Raw genomic sequence first — 27,784 nt, 5'->3', positions numbered from 1 at the left:
ACAAGTGAGTATAAACATACATATAAAGGTGTGGTATGTGTGCAAATATTATTAACTGCTCATTATATCTTTAAAGTTTTGTAATGTTGTACAATTATCTCAGGTAGGTAAATTATTCCTGATGAGTGAGTTCCCTGTTTCAATATCAACAAGATTATTAACAATTTTATAGATCATTATCAGTCTCAGGTTTTCCCTACTAACTTGAAGTGTTGTCCAGTGCATCCTATTTAACATGTTAGTGATGCTAGAGTACATTGAAAACTCATTACATACAACTGTCTTTTGTACTTTTTCTAGTTTATCAATATTACTCAGAGTATAGGGTGACCATGCAGACTACACAGGCATACTCTAGTATGGGTCACACTAAAGAAAGATATAGCATCTTTCCCTTACGCTTATATGGGAATTATATTAAATTATGCTGCAAAAATGCTTGGACATTGGACATTTAATATTTCCTTTGTTGCACAATATTTCATTAACAAAATTAAGCCGGATTCAGTACTTGGGAGTTCATATTGACGAAACACTTTCTTGGAACTTCCACATTAATTTTGTATGCAACAAAAGGTGAAGATTAATTATACTCTTAGATATTCACATTTTATGGGATTATTTTTTTAATTTCATCATCCAATGTTCAGCCCATTCCTGTAGCATGTTAATATCCTCTTGTAGGGCTTTACTATCCTCTGGAGGATGAATCTCAGTGTACAGAAGAGCATCATCTGTGTACAACTTTAAAGCAGACTTAATTTTATCAGGCATGTCATTCACATGACAAATAAATAATAGAGGTCTCAATACTAAACCTTTGGGGGCTCCTGAAATAACCTGGGCTGTGCCGCTCAGCTGACCATTTACTGTAACCTGTTGGATGACCATATACTTAGTAGGCTACCCACAAAACCTGTTCAGTGGTGTAATATGACACTCACCCCTGACACTCGACACTTGTACCAGCAATCCTAATGTTCTGCTGTCTCTTTATCGCTTGGTTGTGTTACACACACTATTACAAGCCTTACTACATCATTAAAGAAGACACTACAACCTTCTGGACCTCCACCTTCCCTGTACTAACTGTCTATGGCAACTATAAGGATATAGGACACCTGCATGGGTATCCAAGTATGGTACAACATTTCTGCACTTTTCTGTATACTACCTGGGAAAGCCAGTAGTGGTGACTGTAGTTATCAGATCAGTGATGGTGAAGAATTTTGAACATTTCATATAAATAGGGCTTCCACCATTGCTGAAGAAAAGAAAGATATACAAAGCATGTAACAAGAAATGGAAGAGACTGGGGTGTATCCAGGAGAGTTGTGAGAGATTGAATGAGAAGATATCAACAGTTAGTAACAGTGGTGACAGTGTAGATGTGTTTGGACTGCTTACTATGGAAGTAATTTTAGTGTCTACATTTGGCCAAGATGTTGATACTCAGAAAGGCAATGTTGAGAATCCCCTTGTAGAAGCAGCTGCTTCAATATTTAAAAAGACTGCCTCAGGTATTGAAACAGCAGAGGTGATACTATCACTCACATTTTCCATATAGAATGGTTTTTGAGAAAAGTTGCAAGGCAATCATCTGCAGCAAGAAGCTTAGATTATTTGGAGAACACAGCTTTGACATTGATTGAAGAACACAGAAGAAGAATGCATGTCATCAGTTAATGGTCTACTTGCTGTGATTACTTCTAGTTACTCAAGATGAGAATGAAATGGGTAGTGAGATGAATTCTAGTGGTTGTTTGAACAATGATGAAATTGTAGTGACTAATGTATTAGCTGCATGTGTATGTATGAGACAACAAGTAGTGCAGTGGGTTACACAGCTTATCTTCTATAGCACTTAATCCAGCAATACTGCAGGATAAACTTACAAGAGATTATTATGATGCTAATCCAGATGCCTCCCTCCGAGGCTATGTTGCAATGCTATTCAACGAGTCATTGAGGTTTGTTCCCTCCTTTTGCTATAACTCATCAGGGTTGTAACCAATCAGCTATAATGGGTACAAATGACTCAAATTTTTGGGTTGTTTTACCTGCAATTCAATCGACCGATTTTTTGGTAGTATATATAATGACCCAAGGATGTAGCTAGCTATTGGCCCGGGTTTATTTTAACTTTGTAAGATACAGTCATATTGCCCAGATGCTCTATGGTCTCTTCAGCCTCTAGCCCATAGGCGGCTGAAGCCCCCCCTCAGAATGATATCACATGTGCACCGAAATTATCTTTCTTGGAGTGGGGCTGACAACCGTGATCAAGATCGAGATACTCTAATAGAGCAGTCACTCTAATAAAGTAGTCAGTGTGTAGCGAGCTATGTAAGGATTTTTATGTAGTTTATCAGCTAGAAATGGTAGCTGGTGAGGTGGAAAGCTCTTGTCAGTTGGTTGTGACCTTTTTTTTTTTTGGTCTCACCTTACCAAACTATAGAAATAAGTGTGGGTCAGCCCAGCCCCCCCTCATATCAACTACTTGCTCTGCCACTGCTCTAGCCAGGTGTTGAAATAACCTTGCCATCATGGTCATTTTAGCCATCTGTGGTAAAATTAACCCATGTCACAAAAGATTTGTTTATTTGTTTGTTTGTTTACATTAATTAACAAGTCAGTCATCATTAGTAATCTATGACACATATTCACAATAATTGTTACATAGCTACTGCATTTTAATACTTTAAACATACTTGGTCTTATAGAGTTTTCAAATTGTATTTAAAACCTATGTTCTCCATGTTCACTTTTGATTGTGGGATGTAACACAACTGTTATGACGGCCAGTGTACTGTAAATTTAACCATGTAGCTGGTCATCTAAACTTTACCATAGTAGACTTGACAATTCACACTCAAATCACCAAAATATGTTATTTCAACATCTTAAGTGAACAGTTATATTGACCTTCCCTGGTTATTTTGACTGATTTAGTTCAAATACCTACTCGGGTTACAACCAGTTTTAGATGGTCATTTTAACCAAAACTTCTACAGTTTAAATTTACCCATGGAGGTCAAATTGACCCATTTGAATTTACTGTGAGAATTGATGTTAGTTCTCCAATCTTTTTACTTCATCAAGATCCCAATTACTGGCCAAATCCAGAGAAGTTCAATCTATGCAGAGAGATTTAAACCAGGTGAACAGTCTTATCCTCCCTTTGCATATTTACCGTTTGGAGAAGGTCCACATACTGTACATAGTTGTACTGGAAAACGATTAGCACTGTTAAAGGCCAAGATGGCTCTGGTGTCTATTCTTAAAGATTTCAGTTCAGGAGAACTGTGAACACTGAAGTTCCTCTCAGTTTGAGTGTTTGAGTGTTGGTATCACAACGTATCCCAAAAATGTGATATATTTATGCATTTCATGTTTCCTATTACCTTCATTGTTATTCCATATATAGTATAGTAAGTATAAATGACTTTTATAATTGTTGTTTAATGATGTATGTAATTATTTATGGCTATAGCAATGAAAGCTGCTTTGGTAAAAGTATTTTGCAACTATATAGCTAGCCATATAGTAAGCCATATAGTAAAAATAAAAAGTCAGCAGAGGGAGTGAGTGCATCAGTTGTGGGTCTAGACTTTAGAAAAGGGGATTCCACCTTGAGTCATACTATAGCAGTGCAGCATGAGTATCAGTCACCCATGCAAGCCACTTTTTTATGTGCCCAGGAGTCTCACTGAGTATCATTGTAGCCTAGCCTTATATCTATACTATTCATTGTACATTTCCTTTGGTGGATCACAGGAGTGTCATTAAACCATATAATACCAGTTTGCTATTTTGGTGCTTTTTAAATACCATTCTGAAAAATGGCTCCTTTTTGAGCAAAATTTCAGTATATAGCCACAAACTTGACACCTATAGGTTGAAATGTTTCCTTTTGCAATTAATTCTAGTATAAAATTTTAACTACCTTTAAAGTGAACATACATGGCTACAGCACGTATTGTTCCCTCAGACCCCTGAGATTCTATACTTGATCAAGCTCACTGAGTTCACATATAGCTATTAAATAACTCTGTATTGTGAATAAGATGTGATGAGACCACTTATCTATGGAAAACATGGATCATTGTCACAGTGGTTCCATTCATTCCCACAGACAAAGAGTTGTCATCAATGGTCGTTATTCTGACTGGAGTTATGTATCTTCAGGTGTTATTCAAGAATCCATTTTGGGTCCTCTTTTGTTTCTGTATATCAATGAACTTCCCTCTGTAGTTAAGTCAAAGATTAAGATATTCACTGATGATGTCATCCTGTACAGAAAGGTAGCAACACACACACAAGGACTGTGTATTGTTACAAGAAGATTTAAACTGTGTATGTGTGCTCTGGAAAATGAGCTTGAACCCACGAAGGTGAACTTTTGTACATCTCTAATAAATGATCAGTCACCTCCTAAATACAATATCCATTAAATTGGTGCATTTCAACAAATTTGTCTTGGTCTCTATGTGTGCAAATGTTGCTTCTAAGGCAACATGAGTCTTGAACTTTCTTCACTGTCATTTGTCAACTGCTCAATGGAATGCAAACATAAAGCTTAATATCATGCATTGGTACAACTACTTGATTGGAGAATGCCTGTCAAGTATGGAATCTTAGCTCACACCCAACAAAGCATTAAGCAATTAGAATCTGTTCAACTAGATGGGTTTGTAGTATATACTCAATTTAATTGTTCTATACCTCTCATTGGACACCATCCTCATCTTAATGTTACTCTGACTTACATTGCATGGCCTTCCCCTATATCTCGTCACATAGCTATATTTTTACCATCCTATCTGCATATGTCTATATGCCGACATTTTGGACCACCATCTTTGAAGAATATTTTACTCTGTCTTCTGCCTCTACCAATCACATCCGCTTACTATCTGTTGTAAGCAGGCATTGTTTAAATTAATTGTTATAGATATAGCTATATATTATATTCTCTTTTTGTAAATAGTGTGTTCTACCTTATTTTATAGTTTTAAGTAATGTATTTAAGTCTCAGCTAGCTTGTGTAATTAATCTTTGTGTAACTATTTAGTTTTATTTTTGTATGATTATTTAATACTTAGGCCACATAAACTTAATTATTAGTTTCTCATCCCCACCGGCATGGCCATTTTTCTAATGATTTTTTACACCACTGGTGGTTGAGTGCAGCTATCCAGCACCTTCTTAAGTTGGTACCTTGCTAGAACACAGTTTATGCAGCCTTAACTATGTTTTGTGTATGTATAGGCATTAGCTAGCTACTTCTATAGGCCTATAATATGTAGCTAACTAGCTATATACCAGCTGCACGAGTCATTCATTTAAAATATTCCAGTTTTCCGTATAGAGTTAGAGACTGGGGTGACAGGTAGTTAAGGACAAGGATAATATAGACAGGGGATTACTGAAATATCTGGACCCTGCATGCGTGCAATTGATTTTTAATGGGTGTAGCTACTGTTTGTGTGTATGATTTGGATGTACAGGTTACGCCTCTATCCAAAAAATTAAATTACAAATAATTAAATTGCAAATAATGGGGGGATCAGAGGGGGTCCATATATTTCAAACATTTTTGTTCCGGGGGTCCAAATATTTCGATATATTTGGACCGAGGGGAATCAAAATAAGGGGGTTCAAAATTTTCGTGACAGGCCCATGGCGGAAGCATAGATTTATAAACCCCAGGTACCCGGGGTTTATAAATTTATGGCGGAAGGAATTAGCTCGTGACGTCAATATTAGCGAGAATCAAGAAAATATCTCGTCTGTTCCACTTGTCAACAGCCTTTGCACGGTTCGCACGAACCTGGCTCGGCATGAACAAACCGATCGAACAAAGTACAGTGATTACTGTTCTTGGTTAATGGATTCCGAGCCTCAATCACCGGTTTTACGAAGTGTCCGAAGTAAGACTACTTGTACGGAAACTAAAAAGCTCGTGAGTCAAGCATCGAGTTGAGACTGGTTACTTTCTGCTTTATGAAAAGAATATGATCGGATTTGTGGTGCTCTTTTGCTGCTTTATTGCCTGGTTGTTCTACAGGCACTACTTCAGACCTTACTATCTCTTAAAGAACTCGTTGCTTCTACCTGGACCACCGCCGTCATTTTATTATGGGAACTACTTGGAAATACGAGAGGCGGGGTACTTTGAGAGCATAGCTAAATGGCTATCAAAGTATGACGTCACGTTTGTGTATTACCTAGGAATCAAGCCAGTGGTGTTGACTGAAGATGTGGAGATCATTAAGTCAATAACAGTGAAGAATTTTGACTCCTTTGTCAATAGATCCTATGTGCCTCCACTGCTGAAGAAAGGAAAAGTGCGGGGTTTGTTACAGCTACGTAATGAAGAATGGCAGAGAATGCGTCGTGTGCTGAGCCCAACATTTAGCAGCAAGAAGTTGAGAATGATGGCACCAATGATCCAGAAAAGTTGCAAGAAATTGAATGAGAAGATGTCAGCAGTTAGTAACAGTGGTGAAAGTGTAGATGTGTGGAAATGGTTTGGACTATTTACTATGGAAGTGATTTTAGCCACCGCATTTGGCCGAGATGTGGACTATCAAAACAATGAAGACACTCCGGTTGTTAAAGCAGTTGCTTCTATTATTAAAACTGGAAGAAGTACATCAAGCACTAGTTTTGAAAGGTTGGTATTGTTACTGTCACACTTTCCATGGGTTGTGCCTTTGTTGAAATACTTTGCAAGGAAGTCTGTATCTGCAATGAACTGGGACTATCTTGAGGATGTATCATTGAATATCATAAAAGAACGTAGAAAGGCTATGGCAAGTGGGAGCACCAGGCAAGACTTGCTACAGTCATTGTTAGAGGCATGTGAGGAAACTGAACAAGCAGATGAGGACAACCCCAGTGGCTGTTTGAATAATGATGAAATTCTGGCAACTGTTGTAACTATCTTAAATGCTGGATATGAGACAACCAGTAATGCACTAGGTTACACAGCTTATCTGCTAGCACTTAATCCAGCTATACAGGATAAACTTACAAGAGAGATACAAGATTATTATGATGCTAATCCAGATGCCTCCCTGTATGATGCAGCAGAAAATATTGACTATGTTACTATGGTAGTGAACGAGTCACTGAGGTTATATCCTCCTGCTCCTAGGTTTAATCGAGAATGTAACCAAACATGTGTTGTATCTGATAACCTGGTGTTATTAGAGGGAGTTGATGTTAGTGTTCCTGTCTTTTTACTTCATCGAAATCCCAAGTACTGGCCAAATCCAGAGAAGTTTGATCCAGAGAGGTTCAGACCAGGTGAACAGTCCTATCCTCCTTTTGCATATTTACCATTTGGAGAGGGACCACGTCATTGCATTGGAAAACGTTTAGCATTACTGGAAACTAAGATGGCTCTAGTATCTATCATTAAAGATTTCCAATTCAAGAAGACAACAGACACTGAAATTCCACTTAGTCTAAGTGTTGGCATCACAATGACTCCCAAGAATGGCATATATGTAAACATAGTACAAAGTGCTATGTAAATTCTAGTTGTATATTAGGATTGAGATGTATCTAAGAATTCTCATGCACTCTTCAAAAAATTCAAAAGCCATTCAGTGAAAGCTTGGTAATGTTTCACTAATCACTGTCAGGCCATGTATGTTAGACTGCAGTTGGGTTAATTACCGTAGGGCAAGAAAGTTTTGTGGGATACAAATTTTTGCGGGTGTCTTATCCATGAAAATTAAATATTGTGTAGCTCCTGTACAAGTTGTATGGAGATGGATGTCTAAACCATGAAAATTTATTCCTCGAAAATTACTGATTTACCACACTTTAGCAATCCACGAAAATTTAATACCACGAAAATTTCTTGACCTACAGTACTGCATAAATTTCTTGCTTGGGGATTTGTGGGTCACTATGAGGGGCAAATGAAGTATAACCCCAAAATAATGACTGGCTTCCTTCATACATACAGAACAGCAGCATACATACATAACAGCAGCATACATACATACATTCACGCAGCATTCATACATTCATTTTATGTACTAGTGTAAGGTGTCCTTGTATCTGTAGCACATTCAGTAACTTCTCTCAGCTCTAACCACTAAGAATTTCTTGCCTTGTTTGCTGCTGCTATTGAAATACTACAACTATAATTTCTAGTAATGTCAGTATATTACCATCCTTCAGTTCTTTTTCTTTCTTCACCATCCAAGCTCCAGTTATCATTATGGTCCCCCAGATTAGTATAAACGCGATCGTGTGACGGTGAAGGAATTGTCTCAGGCGGGGAACCGTCTACTAAAACCTCAGAAACTGGTACACAAATGCTGGAAGTAAACTTACCCGATGTTTCATAATAGAAATATTTTACCGGTGGAGTTGGCACTATTTAGAAATATCATACGGGTGTGATTTAATTAGAGTAGGCCACGATGAAGTTATTAACGCACAATATGCTGACTTCTCACGTTAAAGGAGTAAAAAATGGATATCCGTTAGTAATAAACGTAAGTATCATTAATATTCTGGTAAATTCCTACGATGTTGCAATCTTGCAGGCTAGCAAGGTTGAGGTGCGTCGTGTGGATTTCAACTCAGAGTTCATATCCAGGATGATTCCCCGTCTCGAGTGGCCGGTAGTTAAGCAAGCTGCAGTAGTGGTGTGTGTTAATTAGAATTCGATGTTTCATTGGTTATCTGGTGCTTGTTCACCAGCTGGGTCATGGTGATGCGATACCAGACGCACCTCCTAGTGAGTTTGAGCGTAATGAAGACTTCCTCAAGTCAGCACACCACATCTTAATGGAGGTACACGTGTGTAGTCTAGTTTTGTGCTCAGACTGCCTGTTCCCCTTTTGTATTTGGTTTCTGCTGCACCCAAATGCAAAAGAGAAAATAGCAATCAGGGCACAAGACTGTATAGAGTCTACTAGAATTAGTGTTGTCTTTGAATATCACTTGCAGGTCATAGTGTATTGGTTATTGCCTTAGATGTGTCACATGTATTCCACTAGTTATGAAGCAACTGGTTGCCTGTAAGCTTCACTTTTGAATTAAATTTGTGAAACTTATCTCCAAAAAATTGTACTTTCGGTGATATCCCTCAATGTATGTATAACTGAAATAATAATAACATGTGGAACAATGAGGAGAAACTCTGTTAGAGACAGCAACAATATGGTCTGTACAGAAATAATACGCTATTCTGAGTTCCACCATACTTAATACTATTAATGTCATTATAGTCCTGTAACAAATGATTGCATAAAAGTAATGGCTTTCATGTAGCATGTAGTATTTGTTTCCTTACCACAGCTGTGATGATAAATGTTAAGATTTTTATCTGAACCAGAAAATCACCCAAGTCTGAGGGGTATATATGAATGGACAGTACTCCCTTCTCAGATAGGTTACAGTATGCTTGAAAGTTTTGTTTGTTTCTAATAAGTAATGTAGCTGAAATTTTGATCAATACTGTGCCCTGTTATTGGTTTCTCAGACACAGTTCTCAAGGAGTTTGAAGTTATCAGCCATATTGTACGTTACACCCTAACATTTGTTACAGGACTATACATATATATCAGTGTTAGATAGATTCCTCTCCCATATTAACTCTTGCTTTTACTATTTGTGTTATTTTATACATACAGGTAGAGATATTGGAAGGAGCTCTAGTGTGTCCAGAGAGTGGCAGAAAGTTTCCCATTACAAACGGTATACCCAATATGTTACTGAACGAAGATGAAGTGTAATTATATGTGATTAATACAATAAGTGAACGCGTTGCCAGTCATATTGCTTCAAAATGTTGTCTAATCTTTTTGAACAACTGCTTGGAGTCCAAATGGTCTGGAAATGTGTCCAAGGATTTCTTAACACTTTGGTAACTTGTTTGAATGTCTCCAGCCTTGGAATGCAAAGTCTCATGTTATAAGACAAACGAACATTTTTAATGCTCACCTCTTCTGTCAGAACTGCAGTGTTGTAGTGTGGCTCATAGCAGTGGGGGGAAATCCCTTTGCTAGTCTTAAAACAAGCAACAGCCTACACACATGATAGAAGATATGTAGTTGTTTACTGTAAACATTTACTTGTTCTTTTCTGTTGTTGCGCCATTCCAGCACACCCAAATTATTGTATGCCTCAGCGTGATTGTTATCATTAGTGATAGCCATCTTGAAACACTGGTAGGCTAAGCTGTTGTCCCCAATACCCTGTATCAGAATGAGAACCAAAAATGTGGCTGCTATATTGAGGTGGTATTCCATGAGGACAGCTATGTTTGAGACCTACTTGACATGGTCACTATAATGAGGCGCTATTATTAAAGGGATGGATGCTAAGTGAAGTTTCACTAGTTACAAGCAAACATGTAACCACTAGATTGTTTTGAAAGATTAAGGTATTGATTTTAGCAAAACAAAATGGGCAATGCCTATTATGAATGGTTCATGGCCTACCAAGCACATTATCATGTACTAATAGTGATTTCAATTGTAAGTAATGCAACCTAACCTGGCAATTGTACAAACACCTCAAATATTGGCAATTTTATGGTATAACTGCTATGTTTTAACCTTACCATTGCCAAGTGGCCAATATTGTACCAGACATCAGCCATGTTTTCATCTGACGCCAAGTTGAGGGCCCTCTGGAAACAGTTAATAGTAACATCATATTGTTGGGCATAGAATGAGCACAGTCCAAGATTGACAAATAGCTCTGTATTGTAGACACCCATTTGCAACAGCCTCCTAAGAAATAACAGCTACAAGACGTTTCTTGATGAAAATGGCTACCTGTATAACTTGAGAGCTATTTCTGGTTGGTCATCATAAAAATGGTGGGTGGCCAATGAAGCTATAGCTTCAATATTAGTGTTGTCAGCAAGCAGTACTTGTTTGTAGTGGTTGACTGACTCCTCTTGGTTACCAAGAGCCTCCTGTACACGAGCTATACCTGTCAACAAGTGGGCATTACCTGGAAACTTCTCCAACCCCTAATGGATGTCCAGGTGACAACAAAAGTTGATAAAAAATAAATAATATTTCAAGTACTTTTTTGAGTGTCTGCAATGCTGTCCCAGGTTGGTCCATCTTTATATAAATTTTGGCAAGAAAAAGGTAAATGTCCACAAACTGCCCATGCCCCATGGCTGATTTGAACTGTTTCTCAGCATCACGGATTAGGCCTAGCCTATAAAAGCATTGTAATCCTTTCACAAAAATGTACATAGAATACTTGTACCTGAAATAACATTTTCCCAACTGAACTTTCCACCACCAGTCCTTAAACTTGGCCATCTCCGTAGCAGCAGCTGCTAGAGCTAATGCCTGAAAATGTTAGAAAATGGATTTTACAGATAGAAAATGTTCTTTCAGGGGAGTAGGACAAGACCACATGCACTACAAAGCACTAACAATATATTTTTTATAAGTTGTGACTGCCACACATCGTCATCATTGTAAGTCTAATTACTCCATAACAGCAACATTTTTCCAATTGGAACCACACCATTGCAAACAAAAAAAACTAAACAGAACTAAATTAAGTATCAAGCCCCAGGGTCTATTCAGCTCAAATGAAATACTTTCAGTACTTGTTACGCATTCACGTGGTCTTGTCCCCTTGTTCTTTTATATTTGAGCAAGTGAAAATGTTCTGGGGTGCACTAAGAATATAGTATGTAAAGTACCAATCCTCAGGATAAACCAAATTCATGGGTTTAGCACAATTCTTTCTCACAATAATTTCTAGCTGCACAACACATACTTACACTCTTCAAGTCATTTTCATGGTGAAACAGGTACATGAAGAGTGGCTTGGCAAGTGCAGGTCTGCCAGCATATTTAGTGAAATTCAATTTACTCACATCAATGAAAGGTCCTCCTGGCTCTGTTATCATTGAAGCCTGTAGTATAACAAATGACACAAGGCTTTTTTTTAAATTTGGCACATTGGAAAATGTACTAATACAAATGTGACCATGGATGATGCACAATTATTACAAGTGTTCTGATTATGCATGTGTTAGCATTTTACAATTGGGACCACAGACAAATGTCGAGGCATCCACATCAAGGTGTACTGGTAATTGAGTCATAACAGGAGTTGAAATATAACCACAGAAATGTTGCAATAGTCAACAATTTTTACATCCTGGAGCCACTTACAGTTCCCAGCCGAGTATACCTTCCTGAAGCACTAGTGACTGGTCTAAAGAGTGATCAGATCACACCAGTACACCATGAACACTTTTACCTTGCTGTGTGCGAGGTACGAGGAGTTTGTAGTGCCTGCTCCATTGTAGAGGGACGTCCTGACTGTGTACCAGGACGAACAAACCCAGACACTGGCCGTCCGCCTTGAGAAACAGGCCTGGATATTTTAAACATGATACCACAAGTGTTAATTGATTCACACAAACCCACCTGATTCCCTGACTGGTAGTGGAACCTGTTATTGGCCTTGCTAATGAAGTACCAGGCCCTATAATGTTATCAAATACTGTGAACTTGTTAACAAACTTCACTTACGTGCTACTTGCGCTATAGCATTCTCATCCATTAACATTTCTGCCAGTCCTTCCTCGTCATACTCCACCTCATCTATGTATGTTTGTTCTGTTAGGGCGCGGAGCTTCAAACTCCAAGCCGCCTATGCGTATCCACATATTCGCCAATGCACTATTGGACAACTAACTACCTGGTCTCGAGGGTTCTTTTCCAGCAGTTCCGTACACACCTTGACACACTCCTCTAATCGTCTCATCCTGTACAAGCTGTTGGCCATAAACAGTGGGTCCATGATCAAGTGTTTTTTCTAATAAGCGCACACCAAAACTTAAATAAGCGTGTTTAAACGCGTAATTTCGCGTATAGAAAAGACAGGAGACACTCGAGGAGATATGAGCAGTGTAGATAGCTTATTTGAAGAACCACACTTTGACCTCAGCAGTAACAGAAAGAGGAAACACGAAGAGGAGCACGAAGGCTGCTCTATACCGAACACCATACCGCTGGACGTAAACAAGGAAGCTATCACAATTGGACGTTTCAAGAATATGAGCGTTCAGCTTCAGTGCTCGAAAATACCATCGATGATCTCTAGAAAACATGCGAGCATTGTGTATGGCCGGCTGAAACGCAAGTGGAACATCAAAGATCACAAGGTAATTAACGGTACAACACGAGCACAGTGGTAATTAATCATTTAATGCTACCACACAGAGTTGTAATGGAGTGTATTTGAATAAGAATAGAATAGAGCCAGATAGATGGACAGAAATTAAAGTAAATGATGAGATATGTTTTGGTACACCGATCTCCAAGAATTCATTTCGATACACACTTGAACAGCTACCCGATGAGGATTATCAGTTAGTCAGGGTTGGCTGGCAGACATCAAGTGAGGTTAAAAGGAAGTGTGAAGGAGTTTCCAGTATAGCAGAAATAGTTATATCGACAGATCCACATAAAACAGAATCTAGCAGTAACACCACAAATTTAAATGACAATGAATCAATAGCAGTTGATAAAACAGCAGAAGCAGCTGTTATTTCATTGACTGACACAGAAAAGACAGAGGCTGTTGCTGGTAGCAGTGGCACTCCAAATGTCTCCAATGATTCAGTGACAATTAGCAAGACAACAGAAGCAGAAGGTAATAGTAATCAGATGATGTTTTCTATGCAGGAGGAGTTTCTCTGTGTCATATGCCAGGAGCTATTTATCAATGCTCATGTGTTATCATGCTCCCATTCTTTCTGTGAGACTTGCATCAATGACTGGTTGAAGAAAAACAATATCTGTCCCATTTGTAGGAAAAAGGTAGAAGGTAAACCAATTCGATCTTTAGTTTTGGACAATGCCATAAGTAAATTGGTTGAATGTATGCCGGAGAAAGATCAAAATGAAAGAGCTTCAGTGTTGAAAGATCGTGCTCCTAAGCCAGAAGAAAACAAAGTTATCCTAATTACAGACAGTCCTGTACAGAGGGTGTTAGCAAGACCCACTGCAGTGAGACCTAATAGAGTAAATTTGCTAGACTCTTCAGATTCTGATTCCAATTCTAACTTGGTTACTTCCGATTCTGAATCGGATGAACATGAATATTCCCCTTCCGATTCTGATCTTGAAGTTGATATCTACAATGGTCTTCCTGGTTTTAACTGGGGTGGATATGGCAGTTGCTATCGATGTGGTGAGTGTTATGTACTCTTTTATATGTTCTTGTCATCACATGATCCATCCACAGGAGATCCTTACCACTGGGCACCGGGCTGCCCCAATTAAATAATACAAAAGAATATTACTAGTTTTCATATCAAACATATAACCTTGAGAATGTAGACTGATGTTGGAATTGATTTTCTTAGCATGAACATTCTATTTTGATCATTAATGATATAGCTGCAGAGTCTGAGGACTGTATACCACCCCACCATGTTATAGACCGACATACAGAGACTTCAATAAATTTAAATGCTAGCAGATAGTCTAATTTTTAAATAGGGTACATAGTTTATAATAATAATATACAACTACACTTGGTAGCTACAATTGAGTGGTGCCACAATTAATTTTGAAAATAACTGTTTCAAGTAGTGCATGACACAATAATGCATGAAAATTGTCATGAAAATGATAATGCTATTTACTTAGTGACAGCCTTTCTTTTCAATTGATATCCCAATGAGGTCCATACAATAAAGTAAACATCTGAGGATTAATTAACACTTTATGATAACCTTCAAACTGATGTTGCACAATTAATTCTCTAATTATTATTTAACATTGGTAGACACATGCAATGGCGGATCCAGGATGGGGCAAATGCCCCCCCCCCTTCAAGAAATTGCATACAAGATCGAGATACTCTAATAGAGCAGTCAGTTACTCTAATAAAGCAGTCACAATGTTCACGAGGCAGTGTAGCTTACCTATGAAGCTATAAATAGGATTTTATTTTACATAACAGACGTGATATATTTGGTAAAGGATCACTAGCTATTATTGTTGAGACCTTTTTTTTTTTTTTTTGGTCTTCAACTGTTTTTCAGCAAGGTGCCCCCCCTCTTTCCAAACTCTGGATCCGCCCCTGACATGCATGGCAGTCACATGCAATTCTTACTCAACTGCATGATCATATATAGTTTTAGTTTATCATGTGCTTAAGGTGAGCTATGGTTGCAAGCCCTATATAGAGTTTAATGGCTGCGAAAGACTGACATACTAGACAGTAGGGCATGTGTCAGTTAATGTTATACTTAGCCTTCACCCTAAAACTAGTGGCCAAGCATATAGAATGTATTGTGTAATTCACAGATTCTTGAGTCTGACTTGTGAAAGAGCGCTCATGAGAGGTTGTATGCAACTGTGACTCCACTGGTACCATTAGTTAGCTATGTCATGCGGCATAGTGAACAAAATTTACCAGGACATAGACCGACATACAGAGACTTCAAAAAATTTAAATGCTAGCAGATAGTCTAATTTTAAAATAGGGTACATATAGTTTATAATAATAATATACAACTACACTTGGTAGCTACACTTGAGTGGTGCCACAATTAATTTTGAAAATAACTGTTTCGAGTAGTGCATGAAAATTGTCATGAAAATGATAATGCTATTTACTTACAGTGTAGATATAGATAAAACTTTCAAAATAGCACACCCAACTCTCAAAATTATCCTTAAATTCAATCTCAGAAGTGTAGCTAACTTTCTTATACATATACGATTTACAAAAGGGGGGAGGGGGACTACTAATCTCTCATGTGAAGGTGTGCAAAGCACATGCTGGGTCTGGAGGCATCCCCCCCCCCAGGAAATTTTGCAAAAGATGTTAAAATACTGCAATTTGGAGACATTTCCACATACAAATTCCTATAAATATTTTGTATATATACTGCCCTTTAGATTAGGTATTTAGCTCTGCAGCATTTAATTTGTTAATGAAAAGGTTTGGGTAGGTTCAGGCAACCAACAATTACATAACAACAGGTGCATATGATAATGTAAATGAATGTAAAATTTTGAAATTTGAATGATATGAAATTGAATCTGAGAACATTTTCAGTAGCGTTGATGTATATTGCCATATGTAAGTAATGAATCAGTTATTAATGGAGGCCTTTAAAATAGACCAATGCATGCACTAGCTTCATTGTATGTATAGACACATCTTTAGGTGCAGACAGACATAGATAACTTCCATAGCAGGACCAATTGCAACTATTATCTGCTGAATGTTCTATTAGAGTAGTTAGGTGCTCTATTAGAGTATCTCAACCTTGTGCACCTCCAATGTTGATCCCAATGATCCGGGCCCTCGTTGGATAACCTTTAGCACAAATCTAGTGATAATACCTTGTGGAATAGATGGTTTAATGAGTATCTGTACAGGCCAATGAAACTTGATTACCAGTTTCTCGCTCAGATTTTTGAAAATTTGATGCGGGCGGGCGATTATTATTCATTATTCATTATTTTCCAAAAAGCACAATACACATCCCAAACATGAAGATTTCTGCCAAAAAAAGTGAGTCTACACACAGTAAATTTGGAAGTGTGAATATCACACTGAAACCGGTGTGAAATCTCTGCCACAGGGGACATACCAAATCCAAGTGTGATACTCACACCCAAGGTGTGACCCTCACACTTCAATGGTATGACCTTCACACTCCAACATATTTATAATATCGTTTGTATTTTAATTGTATTTCAAATACATTTCAATTGCATTTAATGCAGCATTGTTAACACAGTTAAAATCACTGTTTTTTCTTATAGGATATCAATGCCATTTGACAGCAGATGCCCATGCAGTTTTGGTTGTCAAGTTCTGGCAAGACGTCCCTATCAGGATGGTGACATTTCTATAAGAAAAACATACAATGAACAAACAAACTAATGAAATTTATAAAACGTACATTCAACCATCAGTGCAGGACTTGCATCGGTTGTGGTCCATTGTGGCGACATCTTTCTATATAGGAAAAACACAATGAATACACAAACTCAGTAATGAAATTTATAAACGTACATTGTAGACATCAGTGGAACTCTAGATGGTAAGCACTGGCATGCAGTGGGACTGTAGATGGTCAGCATTGATTGTACACCTCTATAATAGGAAAAACAACAATGAACACACAAACTAATGAAATTTATAAACGTACATTGTAGCCGTCAGTGGGACTCTACGCAGTCAGCATCATTGGTTGTCTGGTTTAGTGACATCTCTATATAGGAAAAGCAGAGTATAATAAACACAAACTGATGAAATTTATAAACGTACATTGTAGTCATCATTGCAGGAGTCTAGATAGACTGCATTGGTTGTTTGCTTTGGTGATGTCTCTAGGAAAACAATAGTATAATGAACACAAACTAATGAAATTTATAAACGTACAGCCATCACCAACACTCTACATGGTCAGTATTGGTTGTCAGGTTCAGTGACATCTCTATAGTGATAACAGAGTATAAATAAAATTAAACGTACATTATAGCCAACATTGGATCCAATTCCACTGATCATTTGTCAGGTTTGGTGACATGCCTAAAGAAAATGTCATAAACACACAGTGGAACCTCAGTTATCCAAACCCCTTGGGACCAGGGGTAATCCATAAGTCTGAAAAGTCCATATATCTGAAACTGCGTCTAAATAACCTTAAAATAGCATTTTTAAATATCAGTACTTTCAAATATCCTAATAGAACAGTCACTACTCTAATAGAGCAGTCATTTCCGTAGTTCGGTTAACCGAAAATCCTAATAACTGAGGTTCCACTGTAAATAAAATTTGCATACTGTAGCCATTAAACTAATGCGACTGCATCACTGCTAGTCTCGTACAGCCACACCACATTCTTTTGCAATTAGGTCGCGGAAACTGAGAAATAGCGGCTGGCTATTTTATTAAGTTGTGGCTCCACAGTCGATACAGAAGAACGAGTTGAGCTCCTTGGAGTTCCACTTAATTATCTGAGCCTGTAGGTCAAGTACCAATACACAAATTAAGTTCTCTAAAATAACGCACGCACCTGCACTTCCTCCGGCAGGTCTCAGTACCCGCATGACCCGAGACGGATTCTGACTACTGCTCATGGCGTGTGGTACAATAAACACCAATAGTTTCCGCATAACTAAGAGCCAGAGTGGCTAAAAGCTAGAGAGACTAAAGTTGAAACTCAGCAGAAAACCTACTAAACTGTTACCAAGGTTACAACTCTAAGACTTCCCGTTTTTTTGTTTGAAAATTTCGGGAAGTCGCCAGAAAAAAAAATCAGGTGTGACATGGAATTTAAAATTCGAACACTGAAGGAGGAAGTTACTCGAGGTTACTACTAGATACGGCGATAAATAAGACGGGTATGAGTGTATTGTAATGAATTGCGTGCGTACGAATCTTTTCCTTTTTATAATAGTCCCAGATCGTAGTGTATTTAATTTATTTCCCGAGGGGTCCGCAACGCAGCAAAATCACGTACGAGATTCAGAATCTTTAAGGATTCACCGGAGATTCAGAGATTCCGAGGGATTCAGTCGAGATTCCCCGGGATTCATGCAGATTCGGTGGGATTCACCCAAGATTCAGTGGGATTCACTCGAGATTCAGTGGGATTCACTAGAGATTCAGTGGGATTCACTCGAGATTCAGTGGGATTCACCCGAGATTCAGTTTATATTCAGTGAGATTCACCCTAGATTCAGGCAGTGAGGTTCACCCGAGATTCGAGGATTCAATCAAATTTAGCCCAGCCAAATCTCAGAGGTCGGCTTTCTTGCGACTAAATATGTTCACCAGGATATGTTAGTGTCAAAAGCAGCTCTAAGGGAAGTTTTGGATTCTGCTTCGCAGAAGTGTATTACAGCATCTCAAAGAATATTTATGGCTAGGGATTGTCGTGAGTGGTTTCCTGTCTCCCCAGACTGACTCTTTAGTTAGTTAAATGTACATGCATGTATACTTACTTTATGTTTTGTACTCCCTTGCCATGCCCACCCAGGCGTTTTTAACCAACCCTGTCTGGTGGTCGCATGTGACCGAGGATTCCTTAATGTTAGTGTAAATGTTTGTGTCTCATATAATAATGATGGTTTTCTCTCTCTCTCTCTTCAGCTAGTAAATATCATAAGTTTGGCATTGTAGCTACGTAACTTGGACAACACTGATCAAGCAGCATGGACTCAGTAGCTAGCTAGCTAGCTAGCTCTTCATACTGGCTCAGTGTGATGATTCCTTGTACCAAAATTTAACTACCGAATATCCAGCTTATATATATATATATAGGCTGCCACTAGTGCCATTAGGCAATTTGCAGTTGTAGCTGCTCGTATTATACATATATGTACAAGTGTAATATTTCTTGTAGCAGATGTATCATGTATATAAATATACCTCACCATTTTTAGTACATGCCATGGAGATGGCTAATTGGACTGAGACTCGGAATAAAACTATGCACTATATGCATCTATACACCAACATCAAGATCATGCATGACAAGTAATCATGCCATGTGTACACTAACATAACATATTAACTGTAAGGTTTTCACTTTTCATTTACAGTTTTTACAAAACCATTTTTGTCCTGGTAGCTACAATATTGTTATCAGTGCCTATGCACTCAAAGTGAAACCATTCTTTGCACGTCATTTGGCCACTTCGCACCATTTCCTTTTTCTTGTCATTTGGTGACCTACAGTAACAATACACTTCTGTTTTCACAATCTTTGATTGAAGCACTCTTCTCTCCCTGATAGTCGGAAATAGGGCCATTCTTTTAGTCTCAAGGCAAGTAAGTAAGTGTTCTCTCATCAAGCCTTGATTGTACACAATTGATGATGGATCTTGTCCATGGGCAATACTGGTAATATAAGCGGCTGCAAACAGTCCACAATCATTGTCTCCAGATTGTTTGTTAACATTAGCAATTCCAACGGTAAAATACTTGTTCTTGGTAAACACAAGTTGCGACAGCAGTAATCGTGTGTGCTCATGGAGCAAAGAGTACTTAGAATCATATAGAATAACATCAGCACTATCAGCATTTCCACTAGCCAATGCTACTACCCAATGATTACGGTTTAACAAAAGTATCTGCAACGATGTCAATCCTGTGGGCATTGCATGGTGTCATTTTCTGTAAATCTTGTTTCAGGGTATCTTGCAAAGAATGAATATTAGGGAAATTGGCACTTCAACCTTGACTGTTAGCTAGGTGTTATTGAAAAAGCACAACATGGCATGCAATTCAGTCCTCAATTTAGTCTTAACACTATTAAGCCTGTTGATTTTATTCAAGGATTAGGCTTTTCACCTAGCTTGACAAAACCTCTTGATGAAACGTGGATTTAACAGCAAAGTTTTGTCCTCCATACGCGTCCATACGCGAAGTGGTTTGTTTTCTATGTACCTGTCATCATTTAGTCTGCCTTCCACACCTCGCTCCGAGCTGCCCTCGCATCTGTCCAAGTCCTGAGCCAAATCCACTGCAGCTTCAGATATCGAGCTAGCACTGATCGAATAACCAACTATTGTACAACACAGTCAACACCTGAGCTATTGTCAGCTATCACAACGTACCAGTGTTAGCAACAGACAAAGGTGAGCTCTTGCGCGAGCCAAGTCAGTGCAACGACACCTCGAACGACACGAGGTAACACCTCCAGCTGATCGCAAATTTTTCGTAGATCACGTGATCAATATCCGGGAAATTCTAGAAAATCTCCGGAAAATCTCGTGATAAGATTCAAAGATTCAGGCTCAAGGTGTACGAGATTCAGGTTGCGTTGCGGACCCCTCGTTATTTCCACTCTAAGCAGATTCATTGTTTCGCCTGCTGCAAATACTCTTCCGCATGGTTTTATTCATTATGCTGTTATCTCAACATTTTATTCATTATACTCACGTGATTGCATAGCATCTACCAGTGAACTTATATTATTTAGAATCACAACCAAGTTCACTGTATTTCAATGATGCTCTTAGCTTACTACTGAACATTTCCACTATATTCTTACCTCCAAAAGCTGTTGTGTGGAGCATGAATTTTGAAAATTATCAATTATAGCATTAATGAATTTTGAAGAGGCAGGGTAAATTGCCTGCGACAGTAGTAGCAAACAGCTTACTACACATGGTTTTCCCGTGCTTTATTAAGTTTAGAAACTAGCCAGTCAAAAGGTAGACCTTCATTAAGTTGTTACAACACGACCCATTCCAGGCGTTTAGTAACACAGGTCAACTGAAAGTGCTAGTTCACTGGGTAGGCATGACTGCATTATGGTATAGTCAAACGCTTTGCTTTGCATTGTGCATCTGTGTGTATTGTGTTGCGTTAGTGATGTATTGATATCACTTACTACTCTGATACCAATACATTTTAGGTATTTGCTAGATACTAAATTGATACATGTTTACTTACAAGAGTTGTTCACAAGAAACAGCTTCTGGTGAATGGGCTGATATATATATGTGAGTTGAGTATGTGTGTGTAGTGTGTGTGGGTGCATGTGCAATACACTTTTCTATACCACCAATATGAGCTTTACCTGATAGCAACTGTTACACACAAGTAATTGCTTAGAATCATGCTGTACGGTGTGAATGGAGACTGCTTAAATTTATTAGAGTCGTGCTATACAATAATTTCACTGCTAGATTTTGCTTCAGTTTTGCAGGTGCCTTGTGGCCTTTGCTACAGTACATGTATTTTTAAAAACTAGTAAAGCACTCTTCAACACTTTGATACTCCCACGCAAAGTGTTATATTTGCTCATACAGTTCAGTTATACAGATATCTGTAATTTCACTAATACATTGTAGTACAGTAATGTAAGAAATGTTATGAAAACAGCCACACTCAAACAGCATAATTAATCAAAAAGTATGACGTAGAATATAATGTAGTAGAACTAATCCTACCAGTGTGCTTCTTGTGTATGTATTAAGTTGTCTCAGTGCATTCTGCTCTGTTTCATACAGCTGTATGTATATTGGTAGGACACAATAACAGCAAATTGTCAATTCATACTTTCAATTACGTACCTCATCTACAAAATTGTTTATATTAAAGATTTATTCAAAAATACTGTTCAATTACATTGCTTTGTGAGGAGCTATCTGATAGAACGGGTGTGTTGAAATGATTTGTTTGCCTTTTGTAGGTGAATGGTTTAGGTGGTACCCACAGTCAGCCAAAGGCCAGCTGTGGGTGCACGCCTGATTTAGTGAAATTGTTTTGCAAAAGGTACTCACGACAGGAGCTCATTGAATCCTATGGACAAGGGAGCATGTACTGTACATGTACACTGTAACTCCATACACTACCAATACTATGGTGAAATTCAAACATGGCGTCCAGTGTTACTATGTATATAGTTGGTTACATCATTCTTACGCACAACAGGGATACACTAAATTGGCTGTTACTCCATCGTCTTATGTAAAGCTGCTTCGATAGGAAGATCGTTGAGTCGAAGGTAGAGCTTGGAATAGTCAAGTGGAGTAATTTCACGTGATTTTACGTGATTAGTGACTGTAGAAAGACTGTCCTGCTAAGCCTGTGCTCTAGATTCCTCTGTCATGCCATTGAACTTCGTTTCCATAGCTTCGCTTCGTCGCAGCGGAAACATTATGTACTCGAGCATGCGCCTCTACATAATATCCTAATTAGGAAATTTTAAAAGATACTTATTATAGTACATGGCAGCCATGTTTGAATTTCGCTGTTTACTGAGTTACATGCTCCCTTGTCCATAGGATTAGATATGCTCCTGCTCACGATCATATACCATGTATTGTATCTTATGTGCAAACACACATTACCAACTTGTCAGATACTGTAGAGCTCTCAGAGTCTGATGTATTCCTTCTACACAAGGGCTTAAACCTTGTGCCAGCAGCAAGGCTCTTACTTTCTGTCGAATAAAAATAATAAAGCAGTGATAAGCACTAAGTGAACTTGCAACTATACTGCAACATTGGAGGGAATACTAAAAATGAAATATCAGAAATTAAAGCTACAGATTTCATAGCATCTAATCTCACAAGACGATACTGGTACAGGTATCTAAAATACATCGCAGTATAACCATATCAAGCTGAAGGCATATCATATCAAGGCATATTAAGCTTCGTGCCAACAGCAAGGCTCTTACATTATATATTCTGTGATACAATAAGAAATCTTCAAAAAGCACCATCAACTGACACTGAGAGAAAATAATAATGCAGTGATAAGCACTACTGTAAGGAAGCTTGCAACTACATGTATACTGCAACATTGGAAGGAATACTTTAAATCTAATCTCACAAGACGCGAGCATGCCTAATTGCTCAGAGACTTTGCCAGGACTAAACCCTGGTATAACTCAAAAATGTGACAATGGGGCAGATATCTTGGTCCAAAATAGATGTGACTACTGTATGTCACAGATGAACTTAATTATCTGCAAAACCCTGTCACTCAGAGAGAATTGGATAGTGACCATTAGTATTCTGTAATAAGATAAATATTTCCTGGATATCTAATGATCAGCTTCTAGGCAAAAAGTCAGTAGACTTGCTCTCCGCCAAAGAATTCCCAACTGTGCGTGCATGCGTGTGTGTGTGTGTGTGTGCGTGTGTGTGTGTGGAATGGGAAATCAACCACTAATGTGATTACATAATTTATACAATTCTGTGCATGCTAACTTGTTAATTTGTATCCATATAATGAATTCTTATAAACAAAGGTGATGGTACAGTAAATCAGTAAATGACCTTGACAGATACAATGGCTGGTAATCTAATAGTTCTTCCTGACAATAAGCAAATATTTCTTCAATTGCAGCTACGTACAGTACTTCATAAGAACCTAATGAACCCCGTACATATAATGTGACATTAAAATGAGTAAAGAGTTATCTTTATTTAGCTTAAAATGTCTTTGATTTTTCTGAAAACAAGGAACTCATCTTCATAGTGTCTTAAGGCATGTTTCATCCCTTTCTAACCCTGCAAAAGTTGCACAATTAAGCAATTAAGGAGTGTTGTTTTTACCTGTACAGAATGTTATCTCAGTTGCAGTAATGCCCATTCTGACCATCTAAAGGTGGAGAATAGGGAAATAATTCATTGGATAGTGACATCATGGCAGACCATTATGGCATAAACGATGAAAGTTTGGCGTGTCTTAAGTTTGGCGAATTTGGTGAGTTGAAAAAATTTGCCTAATTATATAACTTTTATTCATCAATTAGCTATGTATATTGCTCACTATTGGCTGTGTGGTAAATTCACCAAAGTTTCATCTGCCAACCTGCTTTGCAAGTTGATTCGCCAACTTAAGTCACGCCAAACTTTCGTTATTTACAGCACAAGTCAGATATTATCAGAGGCTTTGCTTTGTTTATGTAGCAGGTGCGTGTACGTCTGTGTGAGGCAGCATATAAAAGTCAGTTGGCTGGAGCATCGGTCTGGTATTAAATGGTTCCAGCTTTGATGCCTGATTATGCTCAGTTGCTATTGTTGACCAAGAACGAAGCTTACGCTTCACTCACATGTCTATGCACTTAATTTATTTTCATTGTAAATGTATCTTCTTACTATTCACTGAGAAATTCCATTTGTCTTGTCTGATCATTTACGTGAGAACTTCAGTGGGTGTCATGGGGAAACTGGATAACTCTAATTAATGCACCTCAAAAGTGAACAAGTTAAAATAAATGTAAAGTATGTTTTCTCCTTCCTCAAGAATTTCTAGTGCATTTGAAATACAATGGTCCCTCTAATTACAGGTATCCGAACTCATCAGACCCTACTGTAAGTATAGATAATGGAAAAATTGGATAAATTGGATAAATGAAGCCCATTCATTTATGTACACAGTAGCTAGTGCTGGACGGTATTGAAAAATTATAAATATTATTCGTTATCTAAATAATGTTACGGTATTTCCATATCAAGCTGAAGCTTATGTTAAGTGAGATCAAGAGTTCATAATATATATATACTGAGAAGAGTATCCTACTCTCATATACCCCTGTAGAAGGGCGTATCGTGAAGTTATGATGTAATGAAAATGATGTAATGACAAGATGCTGTGGTTTGTGATGTACGAGCAGCCGTAAAAGTACAAGAATCGTTAGCACCATTTCACACTCGCGACACTCAGGATAGCTGTATTTGCAAATGGCCTAGCAAGAAACGCCTACGAAGCGGTCTTAACCCATGAAGGAACGATTGTAGTTCGGTGAGAAATGGAGTTAATTTGGTTGCTAGCGACGTTGTTAGGCACGTTTTCAATCGATACCATGTTCAACTAATGACATCATTAATTATACAAAGAAAAATGGGCGAACTCAGAAGTGTTACATCATAACTTCACGATACGCCCTTCTACAGGGGTATATGAGAGTAGGATACTCTCCTCAGTATATATATTATGAACTCTTGGTGAGATTCACTGTGATATATACTTATCATGAAATAATTCATGAAGCAAGGCACATTTAGATCCATGTCATGAGCTTCAAGGGTGGACGCATGCTTATTCTTCTGGTGAGCAACTCATGAATTTACAAGCTGTTCAACCTTAGTATTATTACTACGACATTTGTCAGTTTCATTAATTATTCGAAATGTACTTCATTTCCTTTCAGGTGAACTGGAAGCCAAGATATTGTTTGCTGAAGAGTGAAGGACAATTTATTGGTTTCCATAAGAAGTCTATACCTGGTGGTGGGCCAGCTGCTTATGGGGAAACCATTAAACAACGTAAAACTTGATGGTAAGTCTCTCAGTGTGCAGTGTGAGTGAGTGTGCAGTCAGTCAGTCAGTGAGAAACATTACTGGACAAAATGTAAGGGTTCTTATTGTCTGTATGTATGTGTGATAAGCATCTACACAATTAAATGTATATTTAATTAAGTCCTGATTAACAGGGCCATAGCAAGGGGTCCAGCTGCTCTGGTTTTGGCTGGATTACCTTTCAGCCACTTTGAATTTGGCAGAGGATAGAGATACTCTAATAGAGCAGTTACTGCAATAACTCTAATAGAGTAGCCAGTTATAGGTTTCAGTTACCAATCTTACAGTCAGAATTGCTTCCAAATTCCACATCAGAGGATTAAATTGTGACCTCTGAGGAAAACCAAACTACAGTACAGTGTAGTGCAAGTATATTATGGTTTTGTATAGTGATGTGTGCTTGTTACAGTGGACGGTTTTGTTCACATCCTAATACAGTGGTTCCTCTATTATCCAAACTCATTGGCCCTTGCTCATGAGTGTACAGTATGTTAACATACAGGGGTGTACATGTACTATTGTTCTCTACAGGACTTGGATGATACCCTACGCTGTAATGTAAAAGACGACAATTCTGTGTACGTTGTGGGAGCTACGTTGTTGAGGTTTCCTGGACAAGGTGACTAAAAGAGGAACACTATTATACAGAGGGTCAAGCCGTTGTGTGTTTGACTATTCTACTTGCATACTACCCCTGTTACCAAGATTCCTGTGTGAAGAATTCTCAATCCTGATCCTGATCAGATAAGAAGTCTCAATTCTGATCAGGTAAGAAAGTTGATAGAAATGGTATTGTGTATTTTTTCATCATATTTTTAGGCTCGGCTGTCCTTTGTAGTGTGGAGAATGACTGGAATGGAAAAGTGTGTGCGTTTGTGTGTGTGCACTAAAATCATGCTTTACAGTGTGATGTTATACTGCTTAAATTAATTATAAGTCATGTTGTACGAAGGGATGGAAGACTGCTCATATATTTATATTCAGTGTTTAGTGCTAAATGACTACGTTCAAGAGAGAAAATGCTTGGGTGGAATGCATGCATCTTATTTTAACAAGCACTCAAAATTTAGGCCACCAAATGATGTGTGTGCAAGTCACTTGTGTGTGTGACTGTTGGAATGTGAAAGTATAACATTAACAAGTAGTAGTCTATCCTAACAATTAGAGCTCGTAGTTTTGTATTAGTTGGTGTTTAATAAATATAATGTGGAAAATGTACTGTAGGATGTGTTATTGAGTTGAGTGTGTAGCGCATACCAATTACCCACATCTCACTTAATTGGTGGTGGTTGAAGTGTAGCTTAGGGTGCCCACGTCTTCACCTGCAAGACATATAGTAGTATGGGTTATTTGCCACAAAAGGAATTGCCAGCACCTGAGGAGTGCGCAGGTGTCTCTCTGGGTAGGCACAACTGTGATATAGCCAAAGACTTTTGTGTGTGATTTTGTGCGTACAGTCTCTATCTGTGTACATGTTGCGTGCCAATAGTAAGTGTACTAGAATGTTATGTATTCATTTTTTTGCAGTGCCAGAATTATCGGTTTGTGTCAACAATGAACTACTGTGCCTCTCAACCACGTCAACAAGAATTTTGTAATTGTTAAAATAATTGATCATGTTTCTGTGTGTGTTTATCCATTAATCATCACGTGCATGTTTACCAGTACGGGGTACATGCATAGGTGCATTTCTAACGGTAAATACTGTAATGTTGTCTTAAGAAAGCTAGCTAGCTGCATTATATACGCATGGGCATGGTGGGTGATGCGATTTTAGGGCCTTGCCAACGTCTTGCGCAAACAAATAAGTGGCTATAGCAAAAAGACGATTTTCTTTCTGCAGTTCAACGGTATATAAGCATGCTAAACTCACTGTCGTACTAGCTGTACGAAGATTAAACGTCACAAAAGTCCATGGCACTGAACGGCGACGTGTACACGGCAGTAACTCGAAT

At 38.2% G+C, this 27,784-nt stretch overlaps 4 protein-coding genes and 3 long non-coding RNA genes across 8 annotated transcripts; 4 read left to right on the top strand and 3 right to left on the bottom strand.

The window, feature by feature from the left end:
- The first annotated feature begins 5,688 nt into the window (after positions 1 to 5,688).
- LOC136236125 (cytochrome P450 3A29-like) lies at positions 5,689 to 7,625 on the top strand. The gene has a single exon (XM_066026226.1). It carries the CDS (start codon positions 6,018 to 6,020, stop codon positions 7,542 to 7,544), a length of 1,527 nt encoding a protein of 508 aa, XP_065882298.1. The 5' UTR covers positions 5,689 to 6,017; the 3' UTR covers positions 7,545 to 7,625.
- Positions 7,626 to 7,967: 342 nt separating this feature from the next.
- On the bottom strand, positions 7,968 to 8,438 carry LOC136236129 (uncharacterized). Its single transcript, XR_010692004.1, has 3 exons — positions 8,359 to 8,438; positions 8,193 to 8,310; positions 7,968 to 8,145 (listed from the first exon to the last, which is right to left on the bottom strand). It is a non-coding gene; the product is annotated as an uncharacterized lncRNA (long non-coding RNA).
- On the top strand, positions 8,375 to 9,808 carry LOC136236128 (multifunctional methyltransferase subunit TRM112-like protein). The gene is made up of 4 exons (XM_066026230.1): positions 8,375 to 8,522; positions 8,574 to 8,675; positions 8,731 to 8,823; positions 9,666 to 9,808. The coding sequence occupies exons 1-4, from the start codon at positions 8,448 to 8,450 to the stop codon at positions 9,765 to 9,767; spliced, it is 372 nt and encodes a 123-aa protein (XP_065882302.1). The 5' UTR covers positions 8,375 to 8,447; the 3' UTR covers positions 9,768 to 9,808.
- On the bottom strand, positions 9,748 to 12,881 carry LOC136236126 (tetratricopeptide repeat protein 8-like). Its single transcript, XM_066026227.1, has 13 exons — positions 12,721 to 12,881; positions 12,552 to 12,672; positions 12,447 to 12,504; positions 12,277 to 12,393; positions 12,189 to 12,231; positions 11,792 to 11,926; positions 11,263 to 11,348; positions 11,073 to 11,211; positions 10,815 to 11,014; positions 10,598 to 10,769; positions 10,107 to 10,229; positions 9,976 to 10,059; positions 9,748 to 9,922 (listed from the first exon to the last, which is right to left on the bottom strand). The coding sequence occupies exons 1-13, from the start codon at positions 12,820 to 12,822 to the stop codon at positions 9,806 to 9,808; spliced, it is 1,497 nt and encodes a 498-aa protein (XP_065882299.1). The 5' UTR covers positions 12,823 to 12,881; the 3' UTR covers positions 9,748 to 9,805.
- Positions 12,855 to 14,447, top strand: LOC136236127 (E3 ubiquitin-protein ligase CHFR-like). Its single transcript, XM_066026228.1, has 3 exons — positions 12,855 to 13,186; positions 13,245 to 14,217; positions 14,272 to 14,447. Exons 1-3 carry the CDS (start codon positions 12,923 to 12,925, stop codon positions 14,307 to 14,309), a joined length of 1,275 nt encoding a protein of 424 aa, XP_065882300.1. The 5' UTR covers positions 12,855 to 12,922; the 3' UTR covers positions 14,310 to 14,447.
- A 2,283-nt stretch (positions 14,448 to 16,730) lies between these two features.
- LOC136236333 (uncharacterized) lies at positions 16,731 to 18,361 on the bottom strand. Its single transcript, XR_010692095.1, has 8 exons — positions 18,074 to 18,361; positions 17,841 to 18,020; positions 17,437 to 17,491; positions 17,323 to 17,384; positions 17,204 to 17,266; positions 17,068 to 17,148; positions 16,955 to 17,010; positions 16,731 to 16,900 (listed from the first exon to the last, which is right to left on the bottom strand). It is a non-coding gene; the product is annotated as an uncharacterized lncRNA (long non-coding RNA).
- Positions 18,315 to 27,544, top strand: LOC136236332 (uncharacterized). Of its 2 annotated transcripts, XR_010692093.1 has the most exons (6): positions 18,352 to 18,401; positions 21,425 to 21,512; positions 25,682 to 25,809; positions 26,361 to 26,597; positions 26,649 to 26,692; positions 27,357 to 27,544. It is a non-coding gene; the product is annotated as an uncharacterized lncRNA (long non-coding RNA). The 2 variants fall into 2 exon arrangements; XR_010692094.1 differs by lacking the exon at positions 21,425 to 21,512 and having other exon boundaries at positions 18,315 to 18,401; positions 27,357 to 27,543.
- The last annotated feature ends 240 nt before the right edge of the window (positions 27,545 to 27,784 follow it).

Source organism: Dysidea avara, chromosome 10, assembly GCF_963678975.1.
Source record: "Dysidea avara chromosome 10, odDysAvar1.4, whole genome shotgun sequence".
Classification (NCBI taxonomy): domain Eukaryota; kingdom Metazoa; phylum Porifera; class Demospongiae; order Dictyoceratida; family Dysideidae; genus Dysidea; species Dysidea avara.
The sequence above is the reverse complement of the archived record's forward strand: the minus strand, read 5'-3'. Positions and strand labels throughout refer to the sequence as shown.